General features: G+C 38.1%; 2 protein-coding genes across 3 annotated transcripts; one reads left to right on the plus strand and one right to left on the minus strand.

Annotated features, from left to right (window-relative positions):
- Positions 1–5,945: 5,945 nt before the first annotated feature.
- Positions 5,946–9,755, minus strand: LOC107819416 (hsp70-Hsp90 organizing protein 3). Its single transcript, XM_016645524.2, has 7 exons — positions 8,682–9,755; positions 7,298–7,586; positions 7,132–7,217; positions 6,804–7,027; positions 6,451–6,517; positions 6,304–6,363; positions 5,946–6,222 (listed from the first exon to the last, which is right to left on the minus strand). The coding sequence occupies exons 1-7, from the start codon at positions 9,597–9,599 to the stop codon at positions 6,109–6,111; spliced, it is 1,758 nt and encodes a 585-aa protein (XP_016501010.2). The 5' UTR covers positions 9,600–9,755; the 3' UTR covers positions 5,946–6,108.
- A 6,754-nt stretch (positions 9,756–16,509) lies between these two features.
- On the plus strand, positions 16,510–25,507 carry LOC107819417 (uncharacterized). 2 transcript variants are annotated; one of them, XM_016645526.2, is made up of 3 exons: positions 16,510–17,125; positions 20,428–20,541; positions 23,800–25,507. In XM_016645526.2, the coding sequence occupies exon 3, from the start codon at positions 23,822–23,824 to the stop codon at positions 24,731–24,733; it is 912 nt and encodes a 303-aa protein (XP_016501012.1). In that variant the 5' UTR covers positions 16,510–17,125; positions 20,428–20,541; positions 23,800–23,821; the 3' UTR covers positions 24,734–25,507. The 2 variants fall into 2 exon arrangements, with proteins under 2 accessions (XP_016501012.1, XP_016501011.1); XM_016645525.2 differs by lacking the exon at positions 20,428–20,541.
- The last annotated feature ends 1,409 nt before the right edge of the window (positions 25,508–26,916 follow it).

A 26,916-nucleotide genomic window follows, 5' to 3' on the forward strand; every position in this document is an offset into this window, starting at 1 on the left:
AGAAGGCCACCGCGACCGCGGTGGCACCGCGGCGAACCGCGACAGATTAATAAAGGGAGACAGAAAGCTCAGCGTTCACCGCGGTCGACCGCGGTGAATTGTTCACTCCGCTGGAAGTTGTGGACCAAAGTGTAATTTCGGGGAAACTTTTGTAAAACCCTTATAAGCTTTAGATACTCGCCCAACTAAGGGGACAAGCTAATTTTTGACTACTTTTGGAGGAAGAACAAGTGTGAGAAGATCAACCAAACATTAGAGTTTTTCTATCTCCTTTTAATTATGCAATTTTATATTATGAATAATTTAGTAGTTCTCTCTTATTTTGTTATGAGTAGCTAAACATTTATCTATGGTTGATGGAACCAATTGTTGGTTGAAGTCTTGACTCAAGTTGTTATAATCGAGCCGGATTTACGATATGATTGTTAAACTATGTTTTGTATGGTGATTAATTAAATGGGCCCTTGATTAATCGTGTCTAATTACCTTATATTGCTTGAGAAAGAATATTAGGTTAGATAGTTGTTGAACAACACCACTTTTGGGTAATTGAAGAGATTCATTACTTGAACTTAAAAGTGGGTTTAAAGATAACAAAACTTTGGTGGGATAATTTAGAGTTGCATAATCATAGTCAGCTAGAGTAGTTCGAGAGAATGCTCAAGTAAATTATTGTAGTTGATCGAGAGATAATTACGATAGCCCATAACTCTTAATCCTCATAGAGTATTACGGCGAGATTATAGCGGAAGAGTCAAGACCTAAACTAGCAATTGGGGAAATCACTGCCCTAGACCTTTTTACCATTAAATTATCTTTGTTTTAGCTTATTGTTATTTTTAATAGTAGTGAAGTAGTTAAACAAAAGAACCCAGTCTTTATTGATCAAAAATCTTGCATCTAGAAATTGATTGAGTTGATAATAACATTGCCGAAAAGTGTAATAGATAAGTTAGTTCCCTGAGGATTCGATTTTGGACTTAAAACCGGATTATATTTGCAGCGACTGCTTTGTCTTTTAAAAGGCATAGTTGGGCGTTATCAGTGGAGAAGGAAGATGGCCGACATGGATAAAGGTCTATGTACTATTAGCACATAGGATCAGTTCAAAGCGGAGTTCAAGCGACAATTTTTTCCAAACAATGTCTTGTACGAGGCAAGGCGCAAACTTAGGGAATTGAAGCAAACAGGAAGGATACGTAACTATGTCAAGGAGTTCACTACCCTTATGCTTCAAATCCCTAACCTGACCAATGATGACTTGTTATTCCACTTCATGGATGGGTTGCAAAATTGGGCTAAGCAGGAGTTGCAACGCCGAGAAGTCACTGATATAGACCAAGCCATATTGGAGGCCGAATCATTGATGGATTTCAGGCATGACAAGCACGACAAAGGCAATGGCAAGGAGTCAAAGGTTAACAATATCAAAGGTGGGGAAGACTGTGGCAAAGGCAAAGAGATACAACAACAATACTCCTAGACTCAAGATCCCAAAAAGTCGAGTGGTCGTCAGGGCTATGCCGACAAGAAGGCACAGGACGAGAAGAAGGGATGCTACATATGCGGAGGGCCGCACGACTTCAGGAATTGTCCCGACCTCAAGAGCCTCAGTGCCATAGTCCGTGAAAGGAAGGAGCAGCTGCAAGGAGAGAGTTCGGGAACCACACAGTTGGGTATGATCGGATTATGTGGTGCTGTCACAAAGCAAGCTATCCAACCTACCGATAATGGCAATCAGTACGTGGATCTCACCATCAATAAAAAGCCCGCTCGTGTAATGGTGGATACTGGAGCAACTCATAATTTCGTAACTGAGGCTGCCACAAAGAGACTAGAATTGAAGCTTGCTCTAACCAACTCTCGCGTCAAGACCGTGAAAGCCGAAGTACAAAATGCTCGTGGGGTAGCTAATGGAGTTGGTGTCAAATTGGGAGCTTGGAAAGGTATGACAAACTTTACCGTAACCGCTATGGATATCTTTGACATCATAATAGGGCAAGAGTTCTTTAGACATTGTCATACTTTGATCGACCCCTACCTCCAACGTCTCTTGGTTATGGAGCGAGAAGGAGCTTGCATGGTACCTACAATGACTATGCCATACGGACAGATCCAAGCACAACTCTCAGCTATGCAGGTTGTCAAGGGGATCAAGAAGGGGGAGCCGGCGTTCGTGGTAACCATCACAAGTCTGGAGGAAGACAAGAGTTTTCAAGAGACCCTGTCGCCTTGCATAAAGAAGTTGCTTGAGGAAAACAAAGATGTCATGCCCGAGGAGTTGCCTAAGCACCTGTCGCTTAGGCGAGAGTTGGATCACAAGATTGAGTTGGAGCCAAGGGCTAAGCCACCCGCATTTGCCCCATATCGTATGGCACCCCCCGAGCTAGAGGAGCTCGGGAAACAATTGAAAGAACTGCTAGATGCTGGTCACATTCGCCCATCCAAGGCACTTTTTGGCGCACCAGTATTGTTCCAGAAGAAGAAGGATGGATTGTGCATAGACTACCGAGCACTTAATAAGGTCAAAATGAAGAATAAGTACCCGATCCCGCTCATTGTGGACTTGTTCGATAGACTTGGGCAAGCCAAGTACTTTACCAAGGTGGATCTTCGAAAGGGCTACTACCAGGTTCGCATTGCGAAAGGGGATGAGCCAAAGACAGCATGTGTGACGAGATATGGAGCCTTTGAGTGGTTGGTGATGCCCTTCGGCTTAACCAATGCATCGGCCACATTTTGCACCCTTATGAACAAGATCTTCCATCCCTACCTTGATCAGTTCGTGGTAGTCTACCTAGACGACATAGTCATCTACAGCAACACCTTGGAGGAGCACATGGAACACTTAAGGAAGGTTTTCCAAGTCTTGCAAGAGAACGAGCTATATATCAAGAGGGAAAAATGTGAGTTCGCACAATCAAAGGTGCACTTCTTGGGCCATGTCATTAGCAATGGTGAGCTACGCATAGACGAGGCTAAGGTACGTGCTATCCAGGAGTGGGAGGCACCTATAAAGGTAACTGAGTTGAGATCCTTCCTTGGCCTTGTTAACTACCATCGTCGGTTCATCAGTGGATACTCAGCAAAGGCCGCACCATTGACTGAGTTGCTAAAGAAGAACAAGCCATGGGTTTGGACGGAGCATTGTCAAAAGGCATTGGAATGCCTTAAGATAGCTGTAATAGAGGAGCTAGTCTTGGTGTTACCTGACTTTGCCAAGACATTTGAGGTGCACACAGATGCCTCAGACTTCGCCATTGGGGGTGTCCTGATGCAGGATAAGCATCCCATAGCATTTAAGAGACACAAGTTAAATGAGTTGGAGCGGCGTTACATGGTGCAAGAGAAGGAAATGACTGCCATTGTGCATTGCTTTCGTACATGGAGACATTATCTGCTCGGGTCGAGGTTCGTGGTCAAGACTGATAATGTGGCTACTAGCTACTTTCAGACACAGAAGAAGCTCACACCAAAGCAGGCTAGGTGGCAGGATTTCTTAGCCGAGTTTGATTATGCGCTAGAGTATAAGCCGGGAAAGGGTAATGTTGTAGCCGATGCCTTGAGCCGGAAAGTCAAGCTTGTTGCAATCACTTCAGCGAGATGGGACATTCAGGAGGCTATAAAAGAAGGCATGCGACATGATCCAGCAACCAAACAGCTTATCGAGTTAGCCAACAAAGGCAAGACGAGACGGTTTTGGATAGAAGACGGCCTACTACTTACCACAGGTCGGTGGGTCTACGTGCCGAGGTTTAGAGACTTTAGACGACGGATCATAAGAGAGAGTCATGACACAATGTGGGCTGGTCATCCATGTCAACATCGCACTAGGGCCTTGGTTGAGTCAGTCTACTATTGGCCACACATGCGAGATGACATAGAGTGCTATATGCAGACTTGTCTTGTCTGTCAACAGGACAAGGTTGAACAACAACAACCCGGAGGACTTTTGGAGCCACTACCAGTTGCAGAGTGTCCATGGGAGAGCGTGACTATGGACTTTATCACTTGCCTACCGAAGTCTGACGGTTATGGTACTATTATGGTGGTCGTGGATAGATTTTCCAAATATGCCACCTTCATGCCCGCCTCACCGGGTTGCACAGCTAAGGAAGCTGCCAAGCTATTCTTTAAGAACGTGGTAAAGTATTGGGGCTTACCAAGACATATCATCAGTTATCGAGACCCCTGCTTCACTGGGAACTTTTAGAGAGAGTTGTTCGACATACTTGGCACGGAATTGCACTTTTCTACTAGTTTTCACCCACAGACGGATGGACAAATGGAACGGGTAAATGCCTTACTAGAATGCTGCTTGAGGCATTATGTAAGTCCGCACCAGAAAGATTGGGCAAGGCTCCTAGATATCGCCCAATTCTCTTATAACTTGCAGTGGAGTGAGTCCACGGGGCGGACACCATTTGAGCTAGCCACAGGCCAACAACCACAAACTCCACATTCATTACCAGCCGCATTCGAGGGAAAGAGTTTGGGGGCTTATCATATGGCCAAAGGATGGGAGGAGCAGCTCGACACTGCTAAGTCCTACTTGGATAAGGCAGCTAAGAAGATGAAGAAGTTTGCGGACCGTAAGCGGCGTCCCCACAGACTATAGAGTTGGGGACATGGTCATGGTGAAGTTTAACCCAAGACAGTTCAAGGCATTACGGGGCATGCATCAGAATCCGATTCGCAAGTACGAGGGGCCATTTAAGATCGTCGCCAAGGTAGGCAAGATCTCATACAAGCTTGACATGCCATCGTATCTTAAGATCTACTCTGTCTTCCATGCCAGCATGCTTAAGCCATATCATGAAGATAAGGATGATCCGAGTAGGGGCCAATCAAGTCGAGCGTCAATGACTATCACCGCCTCACATGATCGGGAGATTGAGGCTATCATAGATTATCAGGCCAAGCAAAAACAAGGGCAAAAAGCCACCGCTATGTTCCTCATCCATTGGAAAGGGCAATCACCAGAGGAGGCCACGTGGGAACGATATGAAGACTTGTGGCAATTCAAAGATAAGATTCGAGAGATTATGTAGCAGCATTGCGCCGCGGTCATCGCAATATTGGGTGGGGGAGAGTGTGATGACCCGCCACATCATCATGCCACATAGGCGTCATTTGACATATATTAATACCATATGGAAGCTTACATAAGAAGAAAGCTAGCATTTGTGAGAAGATTCTAGAGAAGTATGGACATTTCCTTAGGAAGAACCTAGATCCTTTTGGATTTGCTAGGAAAGTCCTTGGAATCTTCTAGGCTTGTAGAGAATTCTAGAGAAAACCCTTATCTGTAAATATCAAGGACTTGTATAATAATTAATATTTACACACTAGCCCCTAGGAGACTAGTATATTTGTAATTCATCAAGCAAACAATTCAAGTTCTCTCTAATACAAAGCTTTCTTGAATAATTCTCTTGTGTTCTTTCTTCCATTCTCTTAGCGATCTTGAAGGTAGTAAGACTGACTTGGCATAGCAAGAACGTGAGCAAGTTGTACAAGATCGTGAGCGAGTTGTCAAGTATCGCACGTGTACTTAGTTAACAACTAAGGACGTGGCATCTGCCTCTGATTAGAACCACAAATTTCAATGTAACCTGGCATAATCTGCTATTACTATTCAAGTTGCAACCTTAAATATGAAAAAAAATCCTTGATAGGGAGCGCTTCCCCCGAATGGGCTCTATACAGCCGAATCCGGATATAATCAAACCCCAATAGAGATACCAGACACCGGATGAGAAACTAAAAATTAAAGGTTGCAGACCTACGTATAATAATACCTTTTTCCTCATACATTACATGTTGCTAAAAGATCAGAACTATAAGTTAGTAACATCTCCCATAGAGACGAATTGCAATATCAAGGAACAAAATTTTAGACGCATTTGCTTAACAAGAAAAATTGGAAAGCCAGAGAAAGAAGATTATATGCAACATCACATCTAATTTCTAAAAGTAAAAATAAAATAAAATAAAATAAAATAAAATCCCTTGAATAGACCGACCATCTCAAACATGACTCATTCTTCCCTTCCCTAGTGGATTCTGTTCTTTTTCTTTTTCTTGTACATGTTTTAATTTAGCTATTTATTTGACTTGAATAATTCCTGCACTAACCAACTTCTGGATCTTGTTCATCACAAGAGGGTTCTTCATATGTTCCTGTGCAGATTTGGGGTTCTCCTGGAAGTCAACTAGTACCTGCTCGAGAACACGATATTCAGATTACAATATCGACGTGCTTCAATAATCCCACCAATGTTCCAATGTACCAAAACTTACCTGTCTCATTACTGGATCTGTAAGGATGTTTTGAATTTCCGGGTCCTGCATCGCCTTAGCCTGCGGAAAATAATTTGATAGGAGTGTCACCATATAAAAGTTGCCACCAACTAAAGCAAGAATAGACAATATGAGACGAATTTATACCTGTCTCTCTTTGAGCTCCTCCGGAGTTAGATCACCACGTGATGCCTTGTTTATTTGTTCTACACATCTGCAAAACAAAATCCAACACATCAAGTTATTACATTAACTCATAGCGCGCCTCAAAACCACATTCCGCTTATAGCCATAAAGAGTCTTGGATTCAAATTCCCATCGCCTAATTTGCTGAATGACTATCGAAGGGAAGATGATCAGGTATCTAAGAGTATCAGTCAGATACCCAACAACAGTCCCATTCTAAGAATCAAATATACAAGAAACTCAACAGGTCACTGAGAATATTAAAATGAAGCAATACCGAAGATAAAAGGAAAATAACAGAAATTTTTCTTTACCTCCTGACACCATCCAGCAGTTCCTGATTTTGAGCATCATGCTTCAACCCCTCCTGGTAAGTTTCCAAGGCTTTCTCATACTCCTTCATAAAGAACTGAATAGCACCCTTTCTAGTGTAACCTTTCGCAAATGTTGGATCAAGCTCAATGCATTTTTCTGCATCTTTAAGACCCTCCGGCAATGCACCTAATTTTGTGTAGCAGGCTGCCCTGTTGCTGTATGCCTAACATAAAAAAGAAGATGCAACACATCAAGAAAAGTTTATAACAAGAAATAGGCAAAGTCAATAGATTCTACAGAGGAACAAAAGATTGAAGGAGGCAATACCCTTGGATCTTTGGGATTCCTCCTTAAGGATTCTGTATAGTGCTTAACTGCATCAGGATACTTCTGCTCTTTGAAAAACTGGTTACCTGTAATCAAAGCAAAGAAGTTATTTTCACAGATTAAGAAAGAACACAAGTAAGAGAAGCTGTAACAGCAATAGAGGTACCTTTCTCACGCTCCTCATCTGCTATTTGTGGATCGTAATACTCTTGCTGCTCCAATTCTTTCTTCGCCTTCTCAGCATCATTGAGTCTTTTCAGTGTATCAGGATTCCGGTGTTCGGTAAGAGCTTTCTGGAAAGTCTCAATTGCAGGTTCATAATCCTTTGAAGTTTTTGCCATCTTTACTAGGGCAGTTCCCTTTCGAGTGAGAGCTCTTGCAATCATCTTATAGTCTGACCTGAGCTCCCTTCCCCTTTCAACAGCTTTGTCACAATCTTTCATGCAATCTTCATACTGAAATTAAGACAAACTAACATAAGGAAGAGCTCCTGATAGACTATTTATGACTTAAAGAAAAACCCCACAGAAGTATACAGAAGGTGATCGCAACACCACATCAGCAGAATGATATATTTAGGTTCTAAATGCTAACCTTGCCATAGTGAAACAAGAGGAGCAAGGGACCTTGAGGGGTGATGGGTTGGGGAAGTGCAACTCAGTACCATGTTTGCTTAACATACTAGTATCAAGCAATGCAGGTCAAACGAGTTGCAACTACACATGGCAACACAGATTGAAAAAGATTTTAATAAGAAAACATGTTACCTGCTTTAGATTTGAAGATTGGTTTTTTTCTTTTCTTTTCTAACAGTATTTGAAGACTGGTAATTTAAAAAGAAACAACATTATCACCTTACGTCAATTAGCCAATTAGGTGCTGAATCTAATAGTCCAACAAAGAAATAACATACAAAAAGGGCAACTGACTAATCGTATGGAAATCTTTCTTCAATACTCACATAAAATTCCAACACCAATGTGCCCCATGCTAAAAACTATCAAGCTCGTTACCACTATCATCATTTATCCAGCAATTCCTTTACCAATGAGAAAAGCATCAAACTTTCCTAGAAGTATGGAATATATGTGAGCTTAGCATCCTATGCGAATCACATTACTAGTTCCAATCCTGAGTAAAGATAGAATCTTGCATAAGGTATCGCCATAGTAAAACAACTCTAACTCGTTTGTTTGAGGCATAATAGTGTTATTATATCATAAACATACACTAGCACTTAAATTGTTGAATTTCTTCAAACATGTCAATATTATGCACAAAATAAGGATAAAAGCAAGCAACTTCATAGGCATACAATATAAAAATATCGAAGTAAGTTATATACACTGACATGTAAATATTTTTCTACACTTTCAGTGAGTTTACCTGGGATAGCAACTTATTTACCATTTTTACCAGATTGCTTATTAATGCTTATCAAGAGACTAAGCTGCAATTATCTAATAAGTAATCCGATTCTCGCTCAATGCACAAAACTTAAACTCAATATAATATATAAACTCAATATAATACCAAAGATTTGGGTATACCTTGCCCATCTCCAAGTACACAGCAGCACGGTTAGTAATGAAAGAAATATCCTCATCATCAAGCTCAATTGCCTTACTATAATGCTGAATTGCCGTCTCAAAATCTTTCTTTTTATATGCCGCATTACCAGCCTCCTTCTCCTTCTGCGCCAGCCCTTTCCTCTCCTTCGTCTGCTTCTCCTCCTCCGACACCTCCCTCGGTTCGGGCCTGAACCCAGGCGCAGCCCGTTTCTCTTCCTTCACCGGCTCACTCTCCGCAGGCCTTTTTCTCTCCGGCGAAGCTTTCACCTCCGGCATCTCCGCATCCTCCTCCTCAGGCGCCCTCGTATCCAATTTCACCCCTAACAAAACCCCAAACGCCTGCATTACCCTCTGATCATTCAAATACAAATTCAAATTATTCGGATTCTTCTGAATATCTTGCATCATTCTAACAAAATCAGGCTGCTGCAAATAAGCCCGCGTACGCGGATCACTCGTCAACTTAGCCCACATCTCCGGCCCGGAGAACGCATTGCCAAACGGAGTAGCCGGACCTGGGCCCGATCCTCTAAATCGGGCTTGAGCCTGGGCTGATTGAGCATCAGCAAACCCGGACTTCAAAACCCCATTATTAGGATCAATTTCTAAACCCTTTTTATAAGCCAAAACAGCATCATTATATTTTCTAAGGCCTAATTGAGCAGCGCCGAGCCGAGAATAACCTTTCGACCAATCCGGCTTCAGCTCGACGGTTTTTTCCGCGTCGGCTAAGGCTTCGTAGAATTTGTTCAGTGAAGCGTAAGCTGCTGATCGATTTGAATATAAAACGTGATTGGTCGGAGATAGATTGATCGCTTCAGTGAAGTGGCGGACGGCGTCGGTAAAGTTGCCGGCGGCGAATGCTGAATTGCCTTTGGCCTTTGCTTCATCGGCCATTGTTTTTTGCTATTTTTTCCGGCGAGATTATTTTGGTTTGTTTGTTCTGTTTAGAGAATTTGTGTAACATGGGAAAGGGGAGGGGTTTAAAAGAGGGGGGTGGGGTGAAAAGAGGGTTCTAGGCGTGGTTGTTAAGATTCTGGAATGTTCGGAGACGAAGGGAGTTCCTGGAATCTCTGCATTATTGTACTAGAAATCTTTTTTATACAACGACGACGACGACACAGTATAATCTCACATGTGGGGTCTAGAAGGATAATATGTACGCAGACCTTACCCCTACCTCGAAGGGTAGAGAAGTTTTCAGGAGACCCTCGGCTCAAAAAAGCAACGGGAGCCTAGAATTCTATTTGGGTCGTCTTTTTTATATCAAAAAAATATAATAAAAAATTACTTTTATCCTATTTGTATAATATAATTTTTCCATGAATCTTTCCTCTTACTAGTTCCGTCACGGCCTTCTATCAGCAATATTGCAGCAACAACAATAAACTTAGTATAATTTTATAAGTGAATTTACGCCTTTCAAACTTTTTTAGAATTCATTTTATGTTAAATTTGTGATCAAATATTGTTACATAATTTGAAACTATGCAAATTTAGTCAAGATTCAAGGAATTGGGGAGTAGGAATTTGCATTAAAAATTAGATGCACACTTCCTAACATAAACTTCAGGTGGATCTTTTTAGAATCATCGTATTGTATGTGCATGAACTAAGTCCTACATGAAAAGTAAAAAGGAAAAAGATTCTACTTATAAGGAGTTAGAAACAGTAGATAGGGTAAGACCTTTTGGGGAAAAACGTGCGGGCTTGACCCAAATCAGACAATATCACAACATATTAAGAGTATTTTTGAATCATTTTAACCTAACAACTAGTATCCGAGCTTGATTTGGCGGGACTATGGAGATGGTGGAGTGTGGCATGGGGGCCCGACTTAGTGTCGTCGCCCACAGGGTTTACGGTCTTTACCCGTAGCTTTGAAGATGCATACACGGCCTTTGGCTTCGGTGACCGTAAATACTTAAGATCGTGTATTGTTTGGTGTGTGTGAACAAAGTCACACATGAAAAGTAGAAAGGAAAAAGATTTACTAATAAGGAGTTAGATACTCTAAATGGTGCGAGGCATTTGGAGGAAAACTATACGGGTTTGACCCAAAACGGACAATATCATACTATTTTAAGAGTATTTTTTGGGTTGTTCGATTTGAATGAGTTTTCATGTTAAAATTTGGTATTTTTTATCTTCTTTATTTTCGGGTTTACCTCCTCCTCGACGTAACACATAACCCATTAAAAAATATTTCGGTAAAATAGCCCACTGGCTTTTCCTTGCAAGGTTTTTAACGAGGCAACCAAAAGACGTATTATTATATATGTGTACTCTTTTTCCTTTACTAGAATTTTTTTTCCACTGGGTTTTATTTTAGTTAAGGTTTTAACGAGGCACATTATCTGTTGAATAGACATTCAAGGGTGAGTGTTATAAATAGAATTTTATTTATGGTGAATGTTTATATTTAGAGAGATTCTAGGGTTTATTACTTAGTGGCTAAGTCACTCTCTCCCTATAAATAGAGGATTCTATTCCATTGTAATTTATCCCAAAATTCAATAAGAATTATCTTTCTCTCTTTCTCTGCAATATTGTTCTTTTACTTTTATTGTTTCAGAACATGTTATAAAACAATAAAAGAAGAAGAGTATTGTAGAGAAAAGTAGAGGGAGAGAATTTTTATTGATTTGGGATGAATTACAATGGAATAGAACTCTTTATTTATAGAGAGAGAGTGACTTAGCCACCAAGTAATAAACCATAAAATCTCTTTAAATATAGACATTCACCATAAATAAAATTCTATTTATAACACGCACCATAACTTTAAAATTCTTTGCTAAAATATTAAAGTATGCTGCCACACCGTACTTCAAACTATATTAGTATGCTTAAGATTCTGGCAATATGCTTTACAATTCTGACTTTTAAAATTCTAGCACTGTGTTTAAAATTCTGGCATTAGGGCTATTTTTCAGAAAAAGTTTAACAAGAAAAAAAAATAAATAGTTGCACTAGCACAATTAGCCATTAAAGTGGATGGTCTTAAATTTTTGTTCTCAATTGCTCTATGGGCAGAACTTCAAGTTTAATAAGTGTTGCATCTCGCTTGCCCTATGAATAATCTTCTTAACTCTTGACCTTAAAATTCTACACATTGGACAAACGAGGGTCAAAAACTTAAATGGAATCTTACATAAGTGTCCCAAAAAAAATTCTATTTACCAACCTCTAGCCATTAACCATAGACTTATCAAAACTAGTCAAGCACATATAAAAAATTAAAAATCAAAAGAAATAATATTTTTCTCTACAAGAATCACACACAAAGATCTCCTTTCATATTGTTAAGCGTGATTAACAACATTTCATAGAGGAGACAGTAAATAAGGTGATGAATACAAAATATATATATATATATATATATATATATATATATATATATATATATATATATATATATATATATATACTGTTAGTAAACTGTATTTGTAAAATAATTCTAGAAAATATAAATGAACAGAAACAGAATTTTAATCCGAGTTCACTAAATTCACAATGTTTTTTTAAGGAATTTAATCCCCTCCTAGTACCCAAGGCTGTGGATTATTTCCTCCCATGATAGAATGAATTACACACTGGTGTAGTGGTACTTCAAACTCAAGTATTTCAGCGAACACAAAGTTCGGTAGCAAATCACATTTACCGTTGCTTTGTTTGATGTTAAAAGTATGCAGAAGAAGGAGGAGAAACTCAGAAAATCCTATGGAAATCCTGAGCAGAATAGTCTTGTATTTATAGCCAAAGTTGGGCTGAAATCTGAAGAAGTGCAACTCTTCAGAATGGTTGTTTATGCATAACGGTCACAACATAAATACCATAACATAAATGGCAATTTTCTCAACAATAAAGAGGGAAAACAAAGAGGGAAAATAAAGAGGAAAAATTGAAGATGGTAGTTTAACTTTTAGTCATACAACTGAAAAACGGATTGGATTTAATATTAATATTTATTGTAATATTAATATTCTGTTATTAAAATAAATATTTAATAACATTCCTCTTCCAATATGAGACAATGTCCCTTTGCAAATGGGGGAAACTTAAGATTTCACTAAAAAATTTCATTTCTCATTCACCCTATTTTAAGCATATCATATACTTAAAATCCCAATATATACAAGATTTCCAAAAATCTAAGAAAAAAAGTATTTTTTCAATGGGTATGGTTGAGATGCACTGAAAACATATAGATGAGCCAATATTCAAAATTTAAGGACGATTGGAGGTGATTTGGACTGAATTGGTATCAAAATTCGTAGTTAAAATCGAGTTCAAAAAGTTCTTATGCGACACATGTATCAAACATATATCATGCATGTATCTCACACGCAGGTATACATAGATATACATGTGATACATATTTGATACAAATATGATATATATTTGATACACAAGTGATATACAGTGTGATACACATGTCAATTTTTCATATTCATCTTGTACTTCGAATTTTCAATTCAAACCACCTCAAAACTCCACCAAATCATTCCAAAACTAAGATTCAAGCTCCTTAAGATGTACCCAATCTATTCTAATGACACCCACTTAAAAGAAAGCAAAAAAATAACTTTTTTGCTATAAATAAATAATTGACTAATATTGGTAATATTTTATGAATTGGCCAATTTTTATAATAAGCTACTTATAAATGGACACAACCCGATATTTTCCCAAATTTAAAAGCACCCCAAAAAGTATCGGGAAACTACCAGCTATGTCCACTTATAAGTAGTTCATTACAAAAATTGACCAATTCATAAAATATTACTAATATTAGCCAATTAGCTATTTGCATTAAAAAAAAAAGGTCAATTGTTTCTTTTCTTTTGAGTGAGTGTTATTAGAACAGATTGTGTACATCTTAAGGAGCTTGAATCTCAATTTTGGGATGATTTGGTGAAGTTTTGAGGTGGTTTGAATTGAAAATTCGAAGTAAAAACTGAACAAGAAAAAAAAACGATATGTGTATCACACTGTGTATCATTTGTGTATCACATATGTATCATATTTGTATCAATTGTGTATCATATGTATATCCATGTATACCTGTATGTGAGATACATGTGTGATACATGTTTGATACATGTGTGTCGCAGAAGAATTTTTTGAACTCGATTTAATAACGAATTTTGATACAAAACCAATCCAAATCATATCCAATCTTCCTTAAATTTTGTGTATTGACTTATTTATATGTTTTCAATGAATTTCAACTATACCCATTGAAAAAATTCCTTTTTTGCTTAGATATTTGGCCAATTCATAATTTTTTTTTTGTATTTCATCACCTTATTTGCTACCTCATTCATGAAATTTCCTTTCCGTCTTGCATCTAATGTTGCTAATCACGCTTAAAAATATGGAAGAAGACTTTTGCATGTGATTCTTTGAGAGAAAAAACCATATTTATTTATTTTTTAATTTTTTATGTATTTGACTAGTTTTGGTAAGTCTATAACTAATGGCTAGAGATTGGTAAGTTGAGACTTATTTGAGACATTTGTGTAAGTTTTCCAAAAGTATCATATTTCTTAAAATGCAATAGTTGAAGAAAAATGAGCCCAAAACAATACAAGTTGACCAAAGTCCATAGCATCTTGTTCTTCGACATTTGAGAGAGATCCATTTCTGAAAAGAAGGCCACACATCGGCTAACAACACCACCACTTTCAAAATCTTGCCAACACAACTCCTCTCTGTGTCCTCTGGAACTTCTTACGTTCTCTTCCACTGACGAAATCAAATTGTATGTTTCCCTTTTTCTCTCTAATTGTGTCAAAAATTATTTTTCTTTTTTTTCCCCTGTGATTTTTAGTGATTACTGTCTGAGGTATACTTAATTGTTTGGGATAGCTATACTTGATTTTAAGCTCTTAAAAACTTAGATGAATTGCTCCCTCTTTATATCTTGTTAGCATCTGAAATTAGAGCTAAAATATATAGAATTTTTGCATTTATTAGAGTTCTTTCACTTGCTATTTGCTAGATAAGTGACTAGGAATATGATTACTGAATTCTTTGTAGGACAAAAGATGAAATGTTGAATCGTATAATAGATCAAATTTTGTATAACCATTTCTTTTGTTTTTCAATAGGAGAAAAAACTTTTTCACTGTTGTGAAGCATAACTATCCTTTTGTTTCTTGAGCATGAAGTTAGTCGGGGGTGTGCATGGTTGTTTGAATCCAACAATTAAGCAACAATCTATAAAATTGATCCTAGAATTGGATTTTTTTTTTGTTGAGCTCCCAATTCCAATTTTTGGTTGCATAGTTTCATTCAAAGACGTCTTAATAAAATTCGTGGCCTAAAGCCAAATTTTAGTACGGGGCCTTGATTTTTTTTGTCTATAATATAGTTACCTACAAAATATAGTATTAATATTACCTTTGTTCCTTTTTTTTCTTTCTTTTTGTCTATAGTGTAGTTATCTTATAAAATATAATATTAATATACCCATTGGTAAAAAAAATTCAAGTTAATAAGATGTTAGCCACATATTTACATTTGGTTACCATGGATCTCATTGTAAAAAAATATTATTTATCAATATGAAGATTTGAGTATCTTAATTCAAAGTTCTAAAATATTTCTGTTGTTAAAAAATAGATAGTCTTTCTTTTCATTTTTATAAGGTTTAGTATTATTTTTTTCTATAAACTTCAATATTGTCTAAGCGAAATAGTAAACCCACAATTAAAAATATTTTTGGGGCCCCAAAATTTAGGGAGCCTAAAGCAAAGGCTTTACCAGCCTCCTCCTTGAACCACCCCTGGTTTCATTGCAAGCATTGCCCATTCAAGTGTGATTGTACAGTTTGATGGTTGTGTTATTGTCACATTCATTCTTGAGGTCATAAAACTCATGTTTTGTTGTATTATAGTGTAACAACCCAACCTACTAGTGGTATTGTCTGCTTTGGGCCGAGGTCCGCACGACTTTAAAATATGTCAATAGTATCTAAGCTTGTTTCCTTATATACACAACATATCTTATGTGTTTTGCCGACGTGAGATTTGCCTAGGGCATTACATGTACACACCTCCATAGGGACTCAGCGTTCCCGTTGAGGTTTGTTCTACCACCTTCTCAAAGATGTGAATTTCCTCAACGCAGTTGAACACTGAGGTTTGCCCCATGCCCAAGGTGTTGCACGCGGAGTGGCTCTGATGCGTTCTATAACAGCCCAGTCCACCAGTGATATTGTCCGCTTTTTGGACCTATACATGCACAGCTTTAGAGTGCATCATTAGGGTCTAAGACTTGCTTCCTTATAATACCCAACTTCTCTTCCGTGTTTTACCGATGTGGGTGTAGACATGTAATTTTTTACCCTCCCCGAGTTTTTACACATTTTAGTTTTTAGATATTTAGTTTAGGTCTAACATCGTTATTTTAACTAGCTTTGACTCTTTTACTTTATTTTAAGAATAAAAATTGAAAATTACAAAAATAGTTTCATATTTCTCTATTTAATTCACGTATTAGATATTTTTAGAAGGATATGTTACTTTGAACCTATTTTATTTTAATATAATCTTTGAAAATACCAAAAATAGTTTCAACTTCAATTTTTAGTTATATTTTAAATATAATAGTTTAATATAATTTCAACTTTAATTTTTAGTTTTACTTGTATCTTCTTATAAGTAATTTTAGAAGTAGATTAAATTTTTAGCCTTTTCTTAGCCCAATTTTGTAGAATGTTTTAGCCCAAATTGAATTCTTGCAAGAGGCCCAAGTTAGACAACCCACACCCTAAACCCATAAAAACCTTAAGTATTCATCTTCTCCAATGAACCTAGACACTACAACAAAAAACCCTAGAGAACACCCCTGAACCCTGTAGAGTCGTAGCAGCCCCAACCCGCCTCCCCTTCCCCCTTCAGTCTAAAAACCAGCCTTGCACACCACCCTTCAGCCGCTAGCCACACGCCACCAAGCTCGCCGGACGTCCGGCAATAATCTTCAACAACGAGCCGCCCACAACTTTCCCAAAAATCAATCTTCATTCCTTAACTTGAAACACTGATTTCCCTCCAACCAAGAGACAAAACCAAGAACCCTAGACACATATCCAATTCGCCACAAATAGCAATTTTATTTGTTACTAAAAAATATTTGTGACCATACTTTTTCTTCATAGAAAAACCAGTACACTCCAAAAGAAAATTAGGAGTACATCGTTGCGAGATTACATTGTTGTTCCCATGTTTTAGGAAAACACAAAATCAAGAGATGAAAGTAGTTGGCTTTAACACAATGGAATGGACTTTATAAGTGGAGTATTCCGGCGAAATTGGAGGCGTGGTCGAGGCAGTGAGGTTTTCCAATTGAGGTGTCCATTCACGGTTTGCCATCTCCGATTGAAGGCTCCTGCTTGGTCGAGTTAGACATCAAAGGTCCATTCACGCTTCTCTAACTTGAAATCTTTTAATTGCTTTATTTGATAGTGAATTTGATTTATGAAACTCTCTGTTATTTTGTCTTGTTCTAGATTAATAGATGATTTGTCTTATCTGCTTAATCTATTTGATGTCAAGAATGAATTTACTTACTAAGCAATTAAGATGGTTGAACAGTTAACGAGTTAAAAGGGGCCTTGGGGTTTGGGGTACTGGAAATTGAAAAGAGGATTTGAGCCATGTGGCTTGTTAGGGATTAAACTTCATGGTATTTGGGCTTCGTATGATTTCAATTGTTATTATTATATTCTATTGAGTCAACAGTAGTATGCTTAAGTTCGGGGGTATTTGCATATATACCCGCTTTTTGTGTCACGTTTTAACTTGTGTCTGCTTTGCAAAAAAATTGCAAGTGTACCACTTTTTCGCATAATTTCAGCATACGGTGCTGAAGTAGCAAAGACAATCACGCAAAACTTCACCATTCTAGTAGCCGGGCCTGAAGTTCAGCTCTAGAGCTGAAGTTTTTGTTTTGTAACTGTCAAACTTCAGCTCTAGAGCTGAAGTTTTTGTTTGTAACTATCGAACTTCAGCTCTAGAGCTGAAGTTTTTGAGAGTTCCAATATGGGTATCTAATAAAGAACCTTAAATATTCCTTCTCTATCAAACTTCACAAGTCGATCAAAAACCTTAAAAAGAAATCTTTGGCCAACTATTGCTCAGAAATTGTGTCTGTTAAGTTAGTTGAACTGATGACTCATCGAATAGGACGATACATTGTTGAACAATGTTTCCCATGTCTTCAATGAGAAGCAGATCTTGGACTATGGAACTGGTTCAGGTGTTCTAGCAATTGCAGCTCTTAAGGTAGTTGGTTTTCTTTCAAAATATTGCCGTTGAAGCTGCTAACAAACTAAGTCTTTATAAATCAGAGCTCCACCTAAAACTGATCCTTTACTCACTGAATCCATGCCTTGCTAAGCCTGAATTTACATGTAAATCTAAAAGGAGTCTTTTCGTCATTTTTCCTTCAAGTATTCAACTATTCAACTACATAGAAATACATAGAAATAGGAATAAACAGTTTTCTTGAACGTTTGTGATAGTTTCCTTCAAATATTCAATTATCAGACAGTTTGTGAACGTTTGTGGTTGTTTGCAAGAAGAAAGAAGAAGAAAACGAAGGAGGAGAAAGATGAGGAGAAAGGGGACTGAAGTTGTTTAAAAAGTGTGTACAAGTTAAAAGTTTTTAAAAAATGGGTATAGGTTAAATGGGGGCGACCAAATAGGGCGCCCCGTGCAATTTTTACCTAAGTTCGTCATCACCTGGGTAGGCAAACTTTAAGATTTTTGTTAGTTTTGAGGTGGGAGGTCGTTTCTTTAGTTAAATTCATCCGGGGAATTCCTTGAAGGATTTGTATATATTTTATTTCGGGAAATGCCCCGTAGTATTTTGTAATTGGAGGCTAAAGTAGAACTTGTAGTGTTTTATTCTTGTTTTATTTTTCTTTATTAGGTGGGGACGACCTCGAGCCTCTTATGTGTTAATTTTCCAATTTTTTGTGTTTATTACCTCCATTATTTTAAAAGCCAACTTGATCATGTACGCAACCGTACTAGTTACGGGATTCGGTGAGTGCCTAACACCTTCTCTCCGAGTCAAATGAATTCCCTTACCCAAATCTCTGGTGCGGACTTAGTTTTGGAGTCCAAAGTGTTTTAAAGGAAAAATCATTTTTGAAAACGGTGACCTGACACACCGAAATCAATGTCAGGTGACGACTATGAAATATCTTTTGAAACACAATCCTTTGTCACTTTCATAATTGAAAAACCTTTTGAGCTTTACAAATCTTTTTATTTATTTAAAAGGGTTAGTGAGGTTGTAAAAAATGGGTGTGACAGTGGGATTTGCCTAGAGTGTCGTATATTGGATTTCCGTTGTCCTTGTGGTAAATATTTGGAAGTAAAATGTCTTGCAACCTGTAATGCTCATCAAATAAGTACCATTCCTCTTCTATTCTGTTTCATAAGAGTGACTATGTTCTCTTTTTTCAGACTGACTATGTTGTATGTGGCAGAGTATTGACCAGTCAAAAAGTCACATGTCTAGCATATGAAAGTAGCAGAAATGAGGATGTTGAGATGGATGTGTGGGCATACTAGATTGGATAGAATTAGGAATGAAGTTATTCGAGACAAGGTGGGTGTGGCCCCTGTGGAGGCAAAGATGCGTGAGGCAAGGTTGAAGTGGTTTGGGCATGTTAAGAGGAGACGCACAGATGCCTCAGTCAGGAGATGTGAGAGGTTGGCCTTGAGAGGTGAGAGGAGGGGTAGAGATAGACCTAAGAAGTCTTGGGGTGAAGTGATCGGGCAGGACATGGCGCAGCTTGAGCTGACCGAGGACATGACCCTAGATAGAAAGGGTGGGAGGTGGAAGATTAGGGTGGAAGGTTAGTAGGTAGCGGAGCGTTTCCCTGTGTCTTCCTTAGTTCGATAGTGTAGACATGTGATTTTTGACCCTCCCCAAGATTTTTCATATTTTAGCACGTAAATATTTAATTTAGGCCTAATATAGCTATTTCAACTCATTTACTCATTTACTTTATTTTATTACAAGAAAACGAAAATTACAAAAAAATAATTTCATTAATATTTTGTAGTCATTTTTAATCTTGAAAAATACCAAAAATAGTTTTGTTTTAACGTTCAGTCTTATTTTAATAGTTATTTTACTTACGTAGGATTAATTAATAAATGAGATCGTATTTTGTAGGCTCGTTCGCGGAGAAAGAACAAAATTTGGGTTCAAACGACCCATTTTTAGGCCCAATTCGGATTAACCCATTAAACCCAATACCCAATACTCATTAAGCTAACCCTAGGGATCGTTCTTGACTCTTCTTGGAAACAAGAAATAAATAAAAAGACCCCAAGGAATAATTGACAAAATATACAAAAAATATAAATAGACCTAGGGACCTGAGAAATAAAAATACACAAAATATAATATAGGGAACTGTAGATAAAAAAAAACTGATTCCAAAAGAGACCCCCCCCCCCCCCCCCCCCGGTCGTCGTCTTCTTCAAAGACCCCCCACCCCACCCCCCACCCAACGAGCTTCACAGAGGAGGCTTCGTTCTCAGTGTTTGGATTTTCCGTACAGTTTTCCTTTCAATTCCATAGAGAAGATGTAAAAATACAAAAATTCAGTTCTTTCATTTTTCTTAATTTATTTCAAAGATCAGAAAAATGCAAAAATAAAGGTTTCTTTCTTCTTCTGGATTCTCGTTGGAAGTTCGATTGATTTGCGATGCCGAGTCGAGGTTCCCGTTACTGCTCGCAGTTCTAATCACAGTTTCTGCCTGTTTTTTTTGGCTATTGTTTCACGGCTGAATTCTCGGAGTTCGAGGTCCGTTTCGCTCACTTTCTTCTCTTCTACTGTCTTCGTGGTTGTGATTAATTCAGCGGATTTATAGATGATTTGATTTGATAAAGCTCTACCCATTTTGTTGTTCCCTGTTTTGTTGACTACTGGATGTTGTTAGCCTTGATATCAATTCATGTTTCATGTTAATTGATGTAGAATTACTGTTTATTAGCATTACATTTCGTTAGCTTTCGTTATTAGATAATAAACTTGAAGTTCGTTGTTTGAGCTTACTGAAATTGGGTTGGGGACTAAGAATTGAGTTTTGGACTTTTATGATTAGTAGATAATAAGGGATACAAGGAACCAGATTTGGGGTTTGACATTAATTTGGGACTTTTGAGTTTTTTTTTTAAATGATGTTTCAATATTAAGGACAATTGGGCAAGGTGAGTCAAATGACCAAATGGGCAGATGAGTATGAAGAATGAAAATAAAATTGATTTTATGAAGTACAGAAGGATGAATGCGCATATCATCTATTTGGTGAAAGGCAATGTTGCTTATTCTTCGCATGTTTTGGCAATTCCAATGCAAAGTTTTGCTTGATTGGAGTTCAGTAACAGAGCGAGTCCAAATTTATAAAACCTTTAGTACTTGGAATGGAACTTTTGGCTCTCACGCTTGTTAGATCGTGAAGTGATCATACGTCTGTAATGCATTGTATGTCCCATAATAGGTCCCATTCTTCTACTCTTTCCCGGAAGGTTCTTAGTGGTTAAGCCGGGTGAAGATCTTGCTTCCAAGTCTGAATATTATATTGAAACATATTCCTTATCACTCAGAAAAGACAAAAAAATTTCAGGATAGCAAACATTCTCTAGAATTTCTCTTAGATTCAAACCCATAGCTGATGATAGAACTAGAATAGATATTTTTTGTTTCCTACTTACACGAGCCCATATCCAGCTTGGATTGAGAAAGCTCCGCCCAATAGCGCTTAGCCATGTGTGTGTAGACCGAAATGGTCTCGCGAAGCCGGTCAACGGTAGCCTAAGAGCAAGTCAAAACTACGAGAAGGGCGCGAGAAGCATATATGTTAGAGGCACATCCATTCTACGACTTCGCTCTAATATGCTTTAGGCGCGATTAATAATAAACCATCGTGACTACGGGTACGGTTCCTGTGGCGTAGTCGTGATACCTAATTTCAAATTAAATTTAAATAGGAGCATCCTTAGTTTGCTTTAGTGAAATACAATTCTTTTAATAAAATTGAGGTGTGTCATCCAATCACCTAGTCTATGGCCTTCACATCGATATCCTAACTAATGTAGAAAAATGCCTTGAACTCTCGTAGCTTGCTTTAGGCGCGTCAATTAATTAATTGTCATAGCTACGGGTACGGTTCTCGTGACATAGTTATGACACTTAATTTCTAAAATCCGGGGTACATTTATGTGACCCGGCCACAATTTAATCATTTTAATAAAATAAGCACGTTGTGGATTGTGGGTACGGTTCCCGTGACATGATTCACAAACGTTTAATCAATAATTAGTTGTATAACAATTGGATTATTAAAAGCGGTTTAAAAGCAATAAAATGCACATAAGTTTCAAAGATGTTTTAAAATCAAATAAATAGGCCAATAATAACAGTTGAGCGACTGTGCTAAACCACGGAACCCGGGAATGCCTAACACCTCCTGGGTTAACAGAATTCCTTACTTGGATTTCTGTGTTCATAGACCGTAAATAGAGTCAACTTCCTCGATTCGGGATTTTAAACCGGTGACTTGGGACACCATAAATTATCCCAAGTGGTGACTCTGAATTTGAATAAATAATCCCGTTTCGATTGTCACTTAAATTAGAAAAAAACTCCCTTATACCCCTCCTTCCGGGTTAGGAAAAATGAGGTGTGACAGATAGTATTAGTGCTAGTATGGTACCCTTTTTTCCTTAGTTTGCTATAGCCGCGTGTCTTGTTCTATTACTACCGACCTTCGGTAATTCCGTAGTTTGCTAGCAGGACTTCGTCATATTCTCGTGTGCTGCCTTGGACTTATCTGTCTAAATATACTATCTTAAGATTACTTGTTATCGGTACTATCTTGCTATTCTTTGTTGTTATCGCCGATTTAGTTTTCTAACTATTTGTCTTGCTATCACTTGCTATCAGGGCTTCCTTCACTTTCTTTAGCCGAGGGTCATTTGGAAACAGTCTCTCTACCCTTCCAGGGTAGGGGTAAGGCTGCGTACATCCTACCCTCCCCAGACCCCACTTAGTGGGATTATACGGGTAGTTGTTGTTGTTGTTGACTATGTTCTCTTTTTGTGGGGGAGGAAGACCTCACACCCCGTTAATGCTTCAAGAAATTTTACTTTAACTTCTTCTTTAAGTAATAGATTAGGAAAAGTCTGTTTAAGCCTTCTTAGAATTGGATCAATTTGTGTTTTGTCCTGTGTCCTCTCTACTCCCTACTAAACTTATTCGTGTTCATTATCCTTAGAAATAGTATTATTAATAGTGTTGTTCCACGCTTAAAGTTCCTGGGCGATGCGAAATGATGTGTTAGGCTTCTAATTGGAGAAAGGATGCGATTTGGAAGAACATAGTGAGTCGTAAAGCGATTGAAGCTAGAAGCAGTTGCTCCTTTGAATCTGGCTTTAGAGATGAAAAGAAAAAAAAGAGAGAGGAAAATAGGGCCTTTTGCGATCTGTGTACTAGTAGTCCTCTCCATGTACTGTTCTATGTTCTCCTTAGTTGCTGTTTTATGCATTTTCTTAAGACACCACTTAGAATGGACAGGTTTGCATTTAATTCTGTTTCCTCATAACCATTTAAACCTACCCCACACAGAATCCCAATATACCTGTTTCCCAGCTATACATTTCAGCAGCGAAAGGTTGACAATAATTTTTTTTCCTCATGCAAGAAACAAGAAATTATGCTGAACCCTGGTTATTGTCCACTGTCTAATAACTCTTTTATAAAACAATTTTTTGATGAATTGGAAAACAATTCAAAGCCAAATAGTTTTTCCAGAAACCCTTTAAGGTCTCTTGAAGCACATATCGACTTGTCATACTCGTGTATTGCCTGTCCTCCATGTCATGCCAAGTTAATTTGTATGTATGTGTATTGGTATAAGTCAGTTCCATTTTTCCTTTTCATTTGTATTTTCTTGCTGAAAAAGTCTTTTTCCTTGGTCCTCTCCCTTCCCTAAATTAGTAGTTTCATCTGTGCTTGATGCTATGTCGTTGATTTCTGTACTTGTCATACTAATTTCTGTAGGAGGAGAACACTAGAGATTGAAATGAATGGAGCTTCCTCATCTGGTGGTATAAGAGCTGCTTTATCCTATTGTGTGCAGCAAGTACGAAGTTATGATTATCATCACTACCTTTGCCTTCTTGAACTTCCTACAAACATGCGGAAGGCTGCATTTGCGCTCCGAGCTTTCAATGTGGAGACGTCCCGAGCTATGGATGTTGCATCTGATCCTAGAATTGGTCTTATGCGCTTGCTGTGGTGGCAAGAAGCTTTGGACAAGATCTATTCCAACCAGGTGATTGAGCATCCAGTAGCTCAGGCCCTCACTTCTGTGGTGTCTGAGCACAAGGTTAGCAAAAGTTGGCTGAAACGAGCTGTTGAAGCTCGAATAAATGATGCAAAACGGGAAAGTAATGAAATTCCAAAGACTGTTGAAGAATTGGAGCGATATGCTGAGGACACAGCATCAACTATTTTGTATTCTACACTTCAAGCAGGTGGTATAAAATCCACAACGGCAGACCATGCTGCTTCACATATTGGTAAGGCGAGTGGCCTTCTTTTACTGCTTAAGTCACTGCCATACCATGCTAGTCGAAACCATCAGTTTTCGTATATACCAGCCAAGGTAGCTGAGAAACATGGATTGTTGGTTCAACAAAGTGGTCAGTCAGAGATCAGAAAGGACTCGCGTGAGGCCCTTTGTGATGCAGTATTTGAAATGGCTTCTGTAGCTAACGCACATCTGCAGAAGGCTCGAGAATTGGCTGGAAGTGTGCCAGCTGAAGCTCTCCCCGTGCTTTTGCCTGCTGTGCCTGCCCAGGTCATTTTAGATTCTTTGGCTCGGGTGCAGTTTGATGTATATGATCCGCGGCTGGCACGTGGAATCTTGGGGGTTCCCCCTTTGTTGTTTCAGTTGAAATTGAAATGGTATTCATGGAGGGGTAAATATTGACATTACCTTTACGCCTCTGTTAGCTCTTTTAACGTTGGTCATCCACCATTGTTTTCTGGTGCTAGCAGATCAATGTTTAAAGCGTGGATGAATATTCATCCCTTTGTAGAATATGCGTCTTAAGCAAGTTTAATATCTATGCTAACCAGTGAAGACAGTAGCTGGCATTACAGGTATGAATTTTTGATGACTAATTGAATTCTCACATGGATAAAATGTGATTCGGCGGTTGGTATTTCTGGTGTTTCATCCTTACACATAAAGAGGACAACATAAACTTCAAGCGTTTAAATAAATTTCTGCGAGTACTCTGTCTGGTTTGACATTCTCATGTTCACTCTGGATTGCTGCTTGCTAGTTTGTTGGCACCATATTACTTTCGTAATTTGGAAGTAGTGGAGAATTTAATCATTATCTGTTTCTTTTACCTTCTTTTAACTATGTTGCTCGGACTCTCCAGAAATGTCCCTGGGTGCATGTCGGATCCTCCAAAAGTAGTGCATTTTTGGAGGATCCGACACAGGTGCAACAACATTTTGGAGAGTTCGCGCAACATAGTCGTTTAATGCAATGCCAGAAATTTGTGGAGAGGGCAACAAATCGGATTAAGTACACCATGTCTACTAACCATTTACACTTTGTTTCTTTGCAATGTTCTCTACTCTGTCATCTTAATCTTGAGATAATGAGTTGTTTCCAGGCCTATTGTACCATGTTTGGCAATAAACATTGTTAAGTGTAATGCACTGTAGTAGAGCTTCAATTCCTTTTCAACTCCAAGACTTCTATATTTAACATATCATACTGGTTAGAGAAAGTGAGCAAAGTTTATATGCTTTCATTCTTCTCATTGTTATACAACCTACTGGTATTGCATCCAAGAGTGTTGCCTAGCGCTCAATGAAATGAGCGAAAAATCATGAGATATCAGGGGCTTAATCTAAGCATAGAAAAGTTGCCAGATGATTTCTTCCATCTTTAGTTATCGGGTAATTATGCCGGTGGGATTTAGCAGGTACCCCGGTGCAACAATTGAGGTACGAGTAAACTGGCTTGGACACTACTGTTATCATTTACACACAGGTGTTGAATGAAACAAACAAAATGCTAATGCAAAACCAATAATGCCTATAATTTCTTTGTTTATAATGAAGGGGAACCTTAGTGTAATCGGTAAAGTTGTCATGTGACCAGGAGGTCACGGGTTTGAGCGATGGAAATAGCCTCTTGCAGAAATGCAAGGTAAGGATGCGTACGATGGATCCTTGTGGTTCGGTCCTTTCATGGACTCCGCGCATAGCGGGAATTTAGTGCACCGGGCTGTTCTAATAAAATATTACTCCTTTTTCTTTTTAAAATTTTTGAAGAGGGAACCTTGGCGTTACTGGTAAAGTTGTTGTCATGTGACCAGGAGGTCTCGAGTTCCAGTCGTGGAAATAGTCTCTTGCAGAAATGCAGGATAAGGCTGCGTACAATAGACCCTTGTGGTCCGGCCCGTCCCCGGACCTCGCGCATAGTGGAAGCTTAGTACACCGGCTGCCCTTTGTCCCCCATTCTTTTGTCATATGACATACTGGTGATGAATAAAACAATCATATTGTAAGAGAACCAGAAAGAAAAATAATGCTCCATTTATTATGGCCATATTATAAAGTAATTGACAGCTTAAATGTTGATTTACTTGTCTGTTATTCAGATTTTAAAAGAATATAATTCAATTTTTTGTATGTTTCCATTCTTCTCATTGTCACAAAGCAAACAGATGGTGAATAAAACAACCATGTGATAGAGTACCAGAATTGTCTCATAATCAGATAAACTGACAGCTTAAATTGGATTTGTTTGTTTCTGATTTGGATAGAAAAGTGAAACAAAGTTTTTATGTATTTATTATTGTCATTGTCTTATAGCATAGTGGTGATGAATAAAACAACAGAATGGTAGTACTATAAAAAGAATATTTACAATAATAATTGGCCATGTTATCTTATGCTCAATTAATTGACAGCTTAAAGTGGATGTAGTTGTTTCTGATTCAGAGTGAAAAGAAAAGTAAAGTTTAGTTTCTCATGATTAAGTAATTGACAGCTTGCTTGTTTGGATTATTGTTACATGTCGTTTTCATAATATATCGTATTGTATTTTACTGCCTTGTTAGCTGTATTTTGATGAATACAGTGCTT

The sequence above is a fragment of the Nicotiana tabacum genome, chromosome 5, assembly GCF_000715075.1.
Source record: "Nicotiana tabacum cultivar K326 chromosome 5, ASM71507v2, whole genome shotgun sequence".
NCBI classification, from domain to species: Eukaryota; Viridiplantae; Streptophyta; class Magnoliopsida; order Solanales; family Solanaceae; genus Nicotiana; species Nicotiana tabacum.